The sequence below is a fragment of the Manis javanica genome, chromosome 4 (assembly GCF_040802235.1).
Source record: "Manis javanica isolate MJ-LG chromosome 4, MJ_LKY, whole genome shotgun sequence".
Lineage (NCBI taxonomy): Eukaryota > Metazoa > Chordata > Mammalia > Pholidota > Manidae > Manis > Manis javanica.
This window is the reverse complement of record NC_133159.1, coordinates 143215470-143229212: the sequence shown is the minus strand read 5'-3', so window position 1 is coordinate 143229212 and position 13743 is coordinate 143215470. Positions and strand designations below refer to the sequence as shown.

Genomic DNA, 13743 nt, shown 5'->3' with positions numbered 1-13743 from the left:
TTAATATTTGTATGAAAAAACAGATTGTATATCAAGTATGCTTTTTTATAAAAAAGAGAAAGATGGATTAGTGATTGACATCTTCTTGTTTTTTTCCTGGTATCAGTGGTATTATTAGAGAAAATACAAATAAAATAAATAAAATACACTTGTATGAAAGATTTATACTTTCATGTTTATACATGTATTGCTAGACACAAAGCAATAAGTGCCCAGAACACTTGTCTAAGTGATCTTTAATTCTCTAGAAAAGGGTTCCATGACTGCACTGCTGACATCTTGGGCTGGATAATCCTTGTTGTGGGCGCTGTTTTGGGCACTGTAGGCTATTGAGCAGCATCTCCGGCCTCTGCCTCCCAGATGCCAGCAGCATAACTACAGTTCTGACAACCAAAATGTTTCCAGACACGGTCTAGTAGAGCCTGGGCAGAAAATCACACTACTTGAGAACCCCCGCTATAGAATGAGTCACTCTGATCCATATGATAATTCTTACACTAGTGTTTCCTAGAGACAAAAAGGATGTAGCCACATAATTTTAGTAGCTCTCCATTAAAAATATTTCAACATAAGTTTTACAATTAAGTTTATAAAAATTCCAAACATAATTAAATTGTATTTGTAACTTACATAAACTGCAGAAAAGGTAGTGATTCGAATGTAAGTCTTTCAATAGCCTGTATTTTATTGCAGGATAAATCTCTAGGAAAAGGAAAAGGAAAAATATTGTCCCAGCCATCAGATACCTAATTAGCAGAGATAACTAGTAGAGGTTAGAATAACCACACTGACTAAGTAACTCTTATCTAAACTCTACACCTTAGAAATTATTATGTGAACCTTCCAGAGCCCCTATCACTGCCCTCACCTAAGTCTCACTTTCATTATCTTCACAAATAAAATATACAACCATAGATCTTGAGAGATTGTTGAGATAATCCTTCCTGACAGCAGAAGGACTGATTAGATCAACTTTTGTGGTCCCATCAAATTCCACAGTAGGAGCTCAAAAGCTTTTATCCCCATATATAATTTCCAATATTGAAAGGAATATTCTCACATTTACAAACCTTCCTGGTTTTATTCTTTCTAGGCCATTTCAGCACCGGAAAAAATAAAATATCATCTTTCACAAAATTTGAAAGGAAGTTACACCTCTAATTATAATTACTTTGAACTAATTCAGAATTATACTTTCTATTATTTTAACGGAAGCTCACTTTTGGTTTCCATTGCTATAATTCCATGAATTTAAGTGCTTCAGTTGCACAGTGGTGGGACAACAAAAAACAACATGGTATTGGATTTTTATTTAAATCACTCACTCTTGACTATTACAGGTGACTCTCTTATTTCCATTGACTCAGGCTTAATCCCTCACTTTTCTCTTCTGAAGGGTATGCCTGCCTCTGGTTCATTCCTTTCTAATCTGTCCTGCACAAAGTCATCACATTAACTCTCCATGAGTGGTTCTCAAACACCAGCATCGCTTGGGAATTTATCGAAGATGTAAATTCTCAGCCCTACTCGGGACCAACTGAATCAGTAACTGTGGTGTGGGTGCTTGGGCCCTCCAAGTGATGTTCCAGCCAGCTGAAGTTTGTCCTAGAGTGCTGCTGAGATAACATGACAGCTTGGCCTTTGAAGCCCCAGAAGGTCTTGCCCTAACACCCGATGTACTCTATAGGACAAGGTATTTTTCCCTTGTGCTGCCTTTCTGCCACTCTTCTCTGCAAACTTATTCTTCCCAAGATGTCTGTCTGATGATACCCAAAAGCTCCTCAAGCTGCTGCTCTAACAGCGTTTCTCTTGTAGCATCTTTTTTTCCAACTTGAAGTCCTTTTCCCCACCTTTGTGCTCCCCGAACAATTCATACCTCTCACTGCCCACATCCATTTCCTCTTTTTAATATAGTTATTTTTACACTCCATTTCCTCTGAGTATAAACTCCCTTAAAGTATGGACAAGGTCTTACTTACCTGCATTGTCTACCATGTCTAAAACTGACACATGGATAGAAACTCAAATATTTACAAAATGAATGAAGAGCTGAGGAGTAGAAGAAAAGGGATCATTTAAAAATAAATGGCTTTTCAAATAGCTCCCTCTTCTGTGCCTCTGCAGCACTTTGTCGTTCATTCAGTGCTTATACACGGTGCTCTGAGCTGGCAAGTGCATTTCCCCTGTGAGATCATGAGTTTCTAGAAGGGTAGGAACCCTGTGTTACCCACTTTTGTGCCTATAATACTAGGCACAGTGGTTGTCATATACTTTTTTGCCTTTTTATTGATTGGCATTTTTTTAAGTAATGACAATACTTAAGATAATGAAATACTTAGCTTACAAAACATTTTACAATAGAAGTAATGAAGGGCCTAATCCACTGAGCAGTTATCTCATTTGTGTTTGGAAGGTTTGGAGCCCACATGGCAGAGGTACCTAAGAAGATCAATACAAAAGTGTCCCTTGTGGCTTGAAAGGTTTGAAAACTCAAAGGACTATTTTTATTGTCATGTAAGACCTTTTATATCTGACTCCCTTAGGTTTCTATATTTGCAAGAAGAATCTTTTTGCAAAAGAGCATCATTATTTAGCGTAATAAGGATGCCATATATAGTTCTGCATGCAAAAGACAAAGAACAAACATTGACCTTTTATAGCAACATAGTATCTCCTTACTTCTAAACAAAAAGAAGTACTATGTAGGCATTACTTCCTTGACAATGAGACTGGAGAGATTTTTAGTTGGTAATTAGAGAAGTTAGGGCCATTTCTGATATGCTTATTTAGTGTAAATGTAGACATTTCCAACTATATCAGTTAATCACCACTTCAAATATCTGTTTTTTAATATTGGTATAACAATTCCTGCACTGAAATGCTAAACACCAGTCTCTTCTCTGGGTAACTATATTCTTGATAATGTTGTTTACATAAATCATCTACTTAAGTACTTAATATTTCAATGCTAATTTAGATGAAATTGTAAAAATATTCTGGGTTAATGGCATTCACGTTAATATAAGTATTCTATATTTTCTTGTCTTTTAGGTGATAGTATGGTTACCTTTAATTCCTCTCATCTCACTAAACCAACTTTTACAAATCTTTTCTGTAGAGGCTCAAAAGTAAGTATTTTAGGCTTTTCAGGCTACATAGAGTCTCTGTTGCATGTTTTTCTTTCTTTCTTTTCTTTTTTCCTTTTACAGCCCTTTAACAAAAGGGCTGTATAAAAACGGACCATGGGCTGGGTTTGATCCATAGGCCATAAAGTAAATGTTAATATAAACAGAGGGCATAGGAACACTTACATACCAAGGCTCCTATGGGTGTCTGTAATTGCTCAGACCTCATTACCACTTTTCCTCTGTAACTGAAGGGTTTTTCTATCTATAGCTTGTCCATATAATTAAAAGATTGAAAACACATAGGAGGTATTTAATGCTAGAGAGTGGCTAGTGCCCTCCCTACACAGACTTACAGAATTATAAATTTTTATTGTTGGGAGAAATTATAGAAATTGTCTAACTTAAACCCCTTATTAATGTTATAGATAGTATAACTAAAAGCTCATAAATAAGTGTGAGTAACTAACTTACAAATACTGGAGGGATAGCAGGCCTTCAAAGGAGTCCTTATGTAATTCACTCAACTGATTGTCACTGAGAATTCTGAAAAATGGAAAGGTTACTTCTGAATCAAATGCAAAATAATTACAACCATTTATGTATAGGACCAATTTCTACATGTGGGGGAGACCTGAATAACGATAATGGTACCACCTAAACACCTATTAATTTAGGGATGGTGATCTCTGCTCTGTTTCCATTCAGATCTTTCTTGTCATGTCCTCCTCTGTGTCCCTCTCTCACACACACACACACACACACACACACACACACACACACACACACACACACACACACACAACTATCCATCCACTCTTCACACCAAAATGTGTATTTAATACCTACTCTCTTGATCCCCAAGTCTCTTTCAGAACCCAACTGTGGGTGGCACCATTGTCAGCAGAACTGCCATCTCCTGAAGCTTAGTATGGGAGCCCCACCCAGAACTATGTCAAGGCTGCAAGTGAGTGAAGCTGTTCAATTTTCCTCCCATTGAAAATATTATTTCAGGGAACTAAAAAGTACATTAAGATGTGCATCCAGTTTAATACAGCAGCAGACTCACAGACTCTGAGAAGGGACTAGCAGTTACTAAAGGGGAAGGGTGGGGTAGGCTGGGTGGGGAGGGATGGAGAAGGGGATTGAAGGGTACTATGATTGCTACACATGGTGTGTGGGGGTCACAGGGAAGACAGTGTAGCACATACAAGGCAAGTAGTGACTCTCTGGCATCTTACTATGCTGATGGACAGTGACTTCAATGGGGTATGGGGGGACTTGATAATAGTGGGTGAATATAGTAACCAATGTTTTTCCTGTGAAATCTTCATAAGAGTGTATATCAATGATACCTTAATTTAAAAAAGTTAAAATGTCCACATTAATAATTAGAAAGCAAATACCCATGTAACACCATTCATGTCAAGAACAGTGCCAGCATCCCAGAAGCCCTCAGTGTGCCCCTTTCCCATCACAAACTGCTCTCTGACCCACTAGAGGTAACCACTGTCTTGACTTTTTAAGTCATCTCCCTGCTTTTGGAATGTGGTCTTACCTTTGAGGTATAAACCATAAACAACATAGTGCAGTCTTGCCTCTTCCTGAACTTAGTATATAAATGGAATCATATTATATATGTATTATTTTCTACATTGCTTCTTTCATTCAACCTTACCTTGCAAATTCATTTTATTCTCAGGTATTGATTTTCAGATATACTACCTTTAGTTAAAACAAATCATCCCTTTATCATCATGTGCATAAGTACAACTTTACAGGAAAAAGAAATATGTTTTCATCTGCATTTGTGACTCAATCTTTTGAGACAAGAACCTTCTGAGAATTTCGTAAAAGCTATGAACCCTTTTCCTAGAAAACTTCACTTTCTTGAATATGTGCAAAAGCACACATGCACAGATTTCCATTTGTTTATCATCCCTTTAGGGCACAGGTCTGTGAACAGAATGGCTTGGATGCAGGGTACGAACCTGAATGGGAAACCATGTCTGTCTCTACTTTCAAAAACCTCTAAATTGGCATTTCCTTCCATCATGAATGTAGGCAGCAAACCACAACAGAGTAGCAGTATAGCTCATCTGACCCCCAGTAGAAATCAGATATGTTCATATCATGTCTTTGCTGCAGATATCTCAAAATTCCTTTATTCTCATCACTACCTTCACCTTACAATAAATGACACTACATATAAGAATTATCATTATAATAAATACCACTACATATTTTTATTTAATGTAAGAAAAGCAGATTTATTACTGTATCACTACTAAGTACTCTTTAAGAGTATTTCAATGTAATTGGTTTTCTTTGTTTTCATATGTATTTTAACCTATTATACATTTAAAAACATCTCTTCTTAGGTAGGCTTCTGTCGATGGCCAAATAGATTCACGGAACATAAAAATTTAAGAAATCCTGCCCTCCAAGTTAGGAATCTCCGCCTTACCAAGTATAAATCTCAAACTGACTTGGAAATCTTCTAACCTTACTGGACTCATGTTATATTGTATAAACTCTACAACACATGCGATTTAAAAATTAATGTTTAAACTTCAGTTTATTTTTTGAAAACATATAATACATATTTATATAGCTCAAACTTCCAAAGGTATAATGTACACAATCCAAAACGTTTTTCCTACCCCTGCCACTCAGCCTACCCTCATGCTCGACTCTCTACTCCGCAGTGGGAACTGCTGTTATTTATCTCTTGTGTGAAGTTACTTTCATTTTTCTTAGAAGTCTGAGAAATAGAATCTCCACATCATATTCTATCATGGGAAATATAACTATATATACTATTTCAGAAATTCATAAATTAAAAAAAAAAACTGTCCAGTTCTAGCATTTTTTTCCTTACAAATAAGATATCCAACTATGGGGGGGTCTATTTGAGGGTGGTCATAATCTGTTTTTAATTACTATGACTGTCATGTCTTTTAATATTAATTCACAGGTCATTTGACTTGTCCAAGTTGAACGAATGATTAATGATACAACAGTCTTCAAAATTGCCAGTCAATTACTTTAAATATAAATATTTTATCCAAAATCACTTGTGTCTAAACTGACTTTTCTACAAATCAATAAAAACAATTACAGACAACAAAAATATAGGCACAGAACAGACAATTCTGAGAATACAAATGTTTGTTAGACATATAATGATATTTAAATTCCCAAGTAATCAGAAAAATTGAAACTCAGATGGGGCCTCTCTTATTCACCCATCACACACCAGCCAAAAAAATACCCAGTGGCAGAGGGTGTAGAAAAACGAAGCTGTCATGGCCTGTTGATTAGAGTATAAATTGCACAACCGTTTTGAGGGTAATTCAGATTTTCTACCTACACAGTCTTAATCCCAACAATTCCACTTTTAGATATCTCTTTTACAGAGATACTTGCTCATGTTGACAAAGATGCGAATACAAGGATATTCAATGGAGCGATGCATGTGACAAGAAAACAACAGAATCTAAGCATCCAGCAACACAGGAAGTATTAACTGTGATAAATCTGTACCATAAAATATTATGCAGGAGTTTAAATAAATAGGATAACCTTCTATGTAGTGGGAAGAAATCTAAATCGTGTCAATAAGTGAAAGCATTCAGTCATGGAATGTTACCCTTCATGTAGAAAAGGTAAGAAAATCACACAACAAACCTATTTTGCTATCTGTAAATACTTACGTAGACAAATGCATGGAAAAAGATCTGGAAGGATATATACTAAATTCAGAGTAGTGGTAACCTCAGGGGTGGGGAGTTAGGGCACACGGAAAGTTTTCACTCTTCCTGTTATTCCATTTTTATATATCGAGAACATGATCATGTGTTCTTTACATACTGGAAAGTAAGTTTAAGTTGACTCTTAAAGAGAACCCACCAAATTTAATTTTTAAAATAAATATAGAATTGCAATCAATAGAGGTCGATTTGAGATACGGAGAGGGAAATACCTTTTCTCAGAACTACTGACCTCAAAACTCTTGACCAAGAAACATGTTACAATGCAGTTAATTTTTCATGTTCGTATTTGGAGAGAATATACTCACAGTTTCTCAGCCCAAGTGTATGACTTCCATGTATTTTCTTCAACGTAAGAAATAGAGTTTCCTTGGAAATTTCTGTGAAGAAACACAGTACATATCCTTGAATAGGTAGGAAAAGAATGAACAGAATAAGCAAAAGAATCATGGCAACCTTATCATGGCAACCAGGGGAATATTCAAATGCAGAAAATATCAGCTTTCTAGTGTCCACAGCTATCTGCTTCCTAGTTTGCACAGCTAATAAACATGTAACACGGGGCACAAACAATAGGGCATCTCCTCAGAAACTGAACTTCCTATCTGTCCAACTTCTCGGGCAGATAATGCCAGTTAATTACCTTGAAAGTAAGTATTTTTTCCTAAAATCACCTAGGTATCTCAAATGACTCCTTCCAAAGAGAAAATGATGAACAACTAAACAGAAAAAATGGCAAAAATTTATCATCAACAATAAATATAAAGGAACACTATGATTTCTTTATATAGCAAATACTTGGCTCAGGGACCGCTGTTGAGATCTCTCCAGTTGTTAGAAGGAGAAGGGCAATTAGAATTTAGAGGGACTAATATGGAAAGATCTCTCAGAGACAGTGCCGAGGGAAACGCACAAATCACCGAGCAAGGAGTAATGTACTATCTCCCTGGGGGGAAATGCAAAGGGAAGAGCCTGGAAGGGAGGACACACAGCAAAATGGTAACAGGAGTTCTCTTATGGGCGGTAGGCAGGGTGGAGTGGGATTTCCACATTTTATCCTATATACCTCTGTGACTTTTTTCTTTTTTTAAACACAGAGAATGTGTCCATAAATTACCTGTGCTTAAAAGAAGCTGTTAAACGCTTGACGTTCAACCACTGACTCTCTGGATGACTTCGAATCTTTCCCTTTAGCTTCTCTTCCCTCAGCAACAAGTTCCCTATTTTTCAGGGTAGTCAGAAGTAGCTCGGATACCTGTCTGCTCCTCTGCCTAGTGGAAATTCCCACTCAACCAGAAGCCTTCTGCGCGCCTTACGCTCACCAAGAAAAGGCACTTACAACTGAACTGTCTCCCGCAAACGGGCTCTCCTTCCCAGCTGCTGTATTTCCCCCTGTTCTACCATCATCACTCTCCTCATAGGACAGAAACTTTAGAGTCCAATTTGATTTTTCTCTTTTCCTGCACATCCCACCCTCCAGCTCTAGTCGGTCACTTAGGAAGTCCTACTGACTCTTCCTTTGTCGTGCTCTCAGGATTTTCTTTCTACTCCCAATGCAACCATTCTGATTCAGCCCCTTTTCACTTCACTCTTAGGTTTTGCTAGTACATCCTGTTTGATCTCCCTGAATCAAGCTCTCCTCTCTAGATCACGCTACATATGGAATCTAAAACAATCCCCTTGCTTTAATCATTTGTCTCTCTCGCTTGAAAACTTTCAATGGCTCTCCATCCTCATACTGCAACTTTCAAACCCCAACAGCTGAGAGTCAAGGTTTTTCAAAATCTTTCATTGCTTCCTAACCAGTTCTTTACAGCCAGACTGGTCTATGAAATCCTGATCATTCCTGCAGTCATGCCTTTGCCTACACTGAACGTTTTTTCCCCCTATTTAACAAATTATAGCTACTCTTTAAGTCCCAGCTAAAATTGTCACTTATCCAAAGCGGCTTTCCCTCACCTCCATATCCCAGTGATTACAGGGTCTGGTGAATTACACCTTGAGTCTGTATCTCTTTTAGTACTTAATTATCATCTCTCTTTTGATGCATATTCTTTCTTTCTACCTATCACTGTCATGTTCTGGAGACAATGTTTATACATCTGTGGCTCCCACAGTACTTAGCCCTGGGTTGTGCAAAAAATGGGTGCTATAAATAAAAAGCCAAGGAAAATGTTTTGGGCACAACTGAGGGACCAAATAATAACAGTTAACAGTCATATATACATTAGGCACATATAGAAGGGCATTACATGTATTCACCCATCTAAATCTCACAACATTCTTATGGGATGGTAACTACCATAATCCCCACTTTACAGATTAGGAAATTGAGTCACAAAGCTAATAAATGACAGACCTGGGTTCAAACTCAGGCAGTCTGGCTCCGGAATCTTTACTCTTAACCAGTGAAAGGAGGATAGGGACATGTTACTATAAAGAAGATGGACTAAAAATGATAGGAAAATGGTAGAATAGAGGTTAAAGACTTAAATTGCAGAACTAAAAAAAGCAGGTAAGGAAAAAGAATAAGGGCAATTACAAGTAAAAGAATGGAGAAGGGAGAACAATTATAAGAAGGAAAAGGAAGACAAGGAATAATTAATAAAAGATAAAAACAAAATCAGTCAACACAGGGTATGGAAATGAGGGGCCAGGAAGTCCTTGAGGAAAATGCTGCCAGGTCAGGCAGGATACAGAGAACAAATGAAGAGAGGTGGTTCTTACAAGATCGTGAAGGTGCCATTGTGAGCGTTGGGCTCTGGCACGGGCACACTCTGGAGCTTCTGCTCTGGGCTGAGACCAACGCACGCCAGCGTCTCGTCTGTGCAGCTACAGAGCTCACATATGTTTGTGCTGGTGTTCACCACTGAATTCTGAGTCAGTGATGGAAAACCTGTCTCAGAAGGCTCTGGCTGCTGAGGTACGGAAACGTCCAGGTCCCCAGGTACAGCTGTGACCTGAGTCAGGTTTGGACGCTGACTGGGAACCTGCCCGGGATGTGGAAGTGTCCCCTGAGGGCGCGCTGAAGATGGAGCTAGGGCTTCTTCCTGGACTGGAGGCTCAGCCTCTTCAGGAGTGTAGGAAGGCTCAGCCAGGGCCGCCTGCTGGTTTGTGTAGTTCTCATCCATCTCCTGGGGCTCTGGAGGCTGAGACGAAACGTCCTGCTTCAATGGAAGTGGTTCTAGCTCTTCAGGGAACTGTGGATGGTGATCCTGGGAATCCACCTGGGGAGAAAAGATTCAGCCTCCTCAACTTTCTGTCCATGATGAACGGGGACACTTTTCTAGGAGAAAGCTTCAACTTCCACAGGGGCCTCTGGAGGTTGATGTGGGCCACCCAGAAACTCTGCAGGTAGCTTCTCCTTAGCATTGACAACATCCCTATTGGGAGCTAAATAATCATCCTGCAATTGTTGTTTTAGATGTTTCTTTGCAAATCAGCCTGGACTTCCAATAAGAACTTTGGTAAGCCTTCAATACTGAGCTAGATCTTTCTTTAAGTTTGGAAGTGAAACAATAAACCTTGTTGGTTTTGAACTATCACTACCTAGAGGTAGAACAAGTATTTCAAATGACTGGTGTTCAGCCTGATCTACATTTATAGTTTTAGTCTCAGTTTTGAGTCAAGGAGGCAGATGTAGGACCTGATTCTGGTCTCAACTTACCACTGGAACCACCTCTGGCTGACTTTCATGCTGGTCAGGCTTGTCCCAAAGATCTCGTCCTGGGGGCAGCTCTCCAGCTGAACCTGTGTACCAGAAAGGAACCACAGGATGCATCAGTTGTTGACGTGGCTGGGGAAATTCAAGAGGGAGATTGGAGGGATCCGAAGACCAGGACTCGGTTGGCCCTGGGGGTCTGGGGGACAGCTGCACAGGGTCCAGGGCCCAACCCGGAGGCTGAGCTGCCTGGACCAGCAGCCACAATGGTAGCAACACAAGAAGCCACGGGGCCCAGAAACGCAGCCAGGACATGGCAGCAAAGGCTCCAGGGCACAATGAGCCAGAGGACCAGAGCAGCTCCCTTAAGCCAGAGCAGAACCATTATGACAGCAACTTATCCTTAGCAACTGCATGCCCCTCCCCTGCCTAGTCCCACCCTTCATTTATGACACGTTAGGCTCAGGCTGAGATCGGCTCCACACCACCTGAGCAAGTCCTTTCTCAGAATCATGGAGTCCAAGCATCCCCTCCCCAAGCAAAGGCTACAGACACCTCCCTCCAGATCCCCCTTCCCACTGAGAGAGACAGGATTTGGGCTGCACATCTGGGTGGCCCTGGCTTCTGGCAGCCCAGTGATAGTGGCTATTGGTTAAGAGAAGGGTAAGGGTGGAGGTGGTGCAGTTTCCCAAGGAAGCCACTGGGTCTGGCATCATAACTGATACTAAGTAATTGTTTTGTAATCTTTTCAATACCATCTGTAATATCTGAGTGGCTATGTGAAACTGCCACAGGATAGAAGCAAGCAGATCATAGTCTTCAAATTAAAGAATGTCTAACAGGTAATCATTGCAGTCACAGGGAATAGAGCCAGCGTATTGAAGGGTGTTCAACAGGGTACAGAAGTGGAGTCACATCTGAGGAGAGTCATCGAATTTAATCAAGGTTAAATCAAGGAGGAAAGGAATATGGGTAAGAATAGGCAGTCAGGTCAGTAGCAAATAGCCAAATTAAGAACAATCAGAGAAGGTTTATGGAATCATACAATTATAAAGTGAAAGGTTTGCGAAATCTAAGCCTCATTCATTTATTTAAAGGAATTGAAATGGCCCTTGATAAAGAAATTGGTGTGGAATTGAGGTGCATAATGAAATGTAATTCTGGAGCTCTGGGAAAGTGAAATTGGATGGCACAATATGGAGTAAGGTTTCTACAATGTATTAGAGAACTTTTTAACTGTTTTCTGCGAACTGAAGGCAGTTCTGAATACACACTTTGAGAGTGATGACTATGACTATGAAGCTTCCGTTATGTTACAACCGATGAAAGAGGTTGTCAAGCTCACACGTTCTAAATCCACATGATAGTAATGATAAGACATCTCTTGTGAAGATTTCTTAAGGGGTAGCATAAAATGGCATGAGGTGTATCATCAGTATATTTGGGTTTGACTTCTGGTTTCCGGTTACTGTCATGAACCTTAACTAAGTTACTTAACCATCCGGAGTTCAAGTTTCTTCATCTAAAAAGAAAGGGTGGAGGGAGAAGCAAAGGATCAGTGTAGCAATGCAGCTAAAAGCATTCTGTAAACCAGAGAGCTGTGCAAATGCTAGCCTATGAATTATTGAACTCAACACTTCATCCCAGTGGAGCTAGGAATTGGACCCACCAACACTCAAGATTTCTCAAAAAGCTGCTTCTGACCACATGCCTTTTGGGCTCGTGGGCAGCCCTTGCTGAATAAAACTTGATGATGGCATAGAAACCAGGACAGGCCACTGCAGCATTTGGGAAGGCTTGGACTGAATACGGAAAGCCAAACTGGGAGAACACTATGAACAGAGAATGCTATGGGGTGGTCCCACACCAAGTACAGAACATGAAATTCCCCGTCCTGGAAACAGAATTCCCATCCCCTCATATTCCCCAGGTTATTGTGGAAAGCATGCAACTCAAAACACTTATTTCATGAACAATTGTGTTTTCCTCTGAAATCCTAGGACTTGAGAAGCACTAGAAGGCAACACGTGCTGTTGAGAGCTTCCTCTCAAAAATCTGCCAGGGCCGGTGAATTGCCGAAGTTCACTCCAGAAAAAGACTCCTCTCAGCAGACACCACAAGGCGGGTGAGGGCTAAGGCGGGGCTCCTGGTGTCCTAATCACCAGAGGGGCGGCTTTCCCCATCCACCCCTAAATCTTGGCCTGGCTCACATGCAAGACCTGAGTTGTGGGTCCAGAGCTCAGCTCCCACACCCGTAAGGTTTTGTCATTTCCAGTGTCAACCGCAAAAGGTACTGACACTATCCTTCAGTCACTGCGCATGTGTGGCCATGGCTCAGGCAGTACTGCGTCGGTGCAAAATGTGCCCCTGCTTCGTAAAAAGTGGATCGGGGGGTGAGGGAGGGGAGTGGCACCACCGGAGCGGTCTACAAGTCGGCCCTGTGAATGGTGTGCCTGGGGGAGTGCCCAACGGCCCTGGGTAAGACAGCCATCGGGCGTCCCAGGGCTGGGCTGAGCGCCCCAACGGGCCCCGATCCTCCCGGGTAGGTGTGGGTGGGGGTGGACTGGGCCAGTCAGCCTGTGGCCACCGCTGTCCAGCGCGGTTTGCGGCTGCAGCTGCAGCCCTCGTCACCTTAAGGGGTATGGCACATGTGCCAGGCAGAGCAGCACTGGGAGGAGCGCCTTGCCAAGCTCAGCCACGCTGCAAACGGAGTCGCTACAAGCTCCGCAGCTTCCTCCGCCACTGCGCAGGAGTGCCCGAAGAACCCAGGCAAGTGCGAGGTGGATCGCTTGGCTGGCTACAAGCCCTCCATGTACTACGTCATGCGATCCTGTGCGTGACTTTCCTCCGCCTCAGCCATGTATGCCTCCATCGGGGTAGAGCTACTTTGCCTTGCTCTACTACTTTGTGGTACTCAGCATCTTTGGCTTTGGGGACCTCTGTCAGCAGCCAGAATGCCCAGTATGAAAGCCAAGACCTCTACTGCCTCGCCAAATTTGTGTTCAACCTAATTGGTGTCTGCTGCACCAACTCCTTCTTCAGTGTCCTCTCTGTCCTCATCAAACACTCCGTGAACTGGATCCTGAGGAAAATGGATTGTGGGTGCCACCAGCAATGCCAAAGACGACCCTGGAGGTCACAGACGAACATGGGGATGCTGGGCAACGTCACAACCAGCGCAACA

The 13743-nt window shown here is 41.2% G+C and overlaps 1 protein-coding gene across 22 annotated transcripts in view; it reads right to left on the bottom strand.

Annotated features, from left to right (window-relative positions):
• The window catches only part of LOC108388367 (leucine-rich repeat-containing protein 37A-like), a 70548-nt gene that overhangs the window by 18684 nt on the left and 38121 nt on the right, over positions 1-13743 (bottom strand). For 20 of the 22 annotated variants that reach the window (XR_012130602.1, XR_012130603.1, XR_012130605.1 and 17 more), the window contains 5 exons: positions 10566-10648; positions 9626-10125; positions 7207-7278; positions 3600-3671; positions 631-702 (listed from right to left, as the gene is read on the bottom strand). Coding sequence is in view for 17 of the 22 variants with exons in the window: in XM_073235230.1 (XP_073091331.1) it covers positions 631-702; positions 3600-3671; positions 7207-7278; positions 9626-10125; positions 10566-10648 (799 nt within the window). In the remaining 5 variants the exon portion in view is untranslated. The remainder of the gene's footprint in view (positions 1-630; positions 703-3599; positions 3672-7206; positions 7279-9625; positions 10126-10565; positions 10649-13743) is intronic. The other 2 variants (XM_073235239.1, XM_073235240.1) reach the window with 2 other exon arrangements.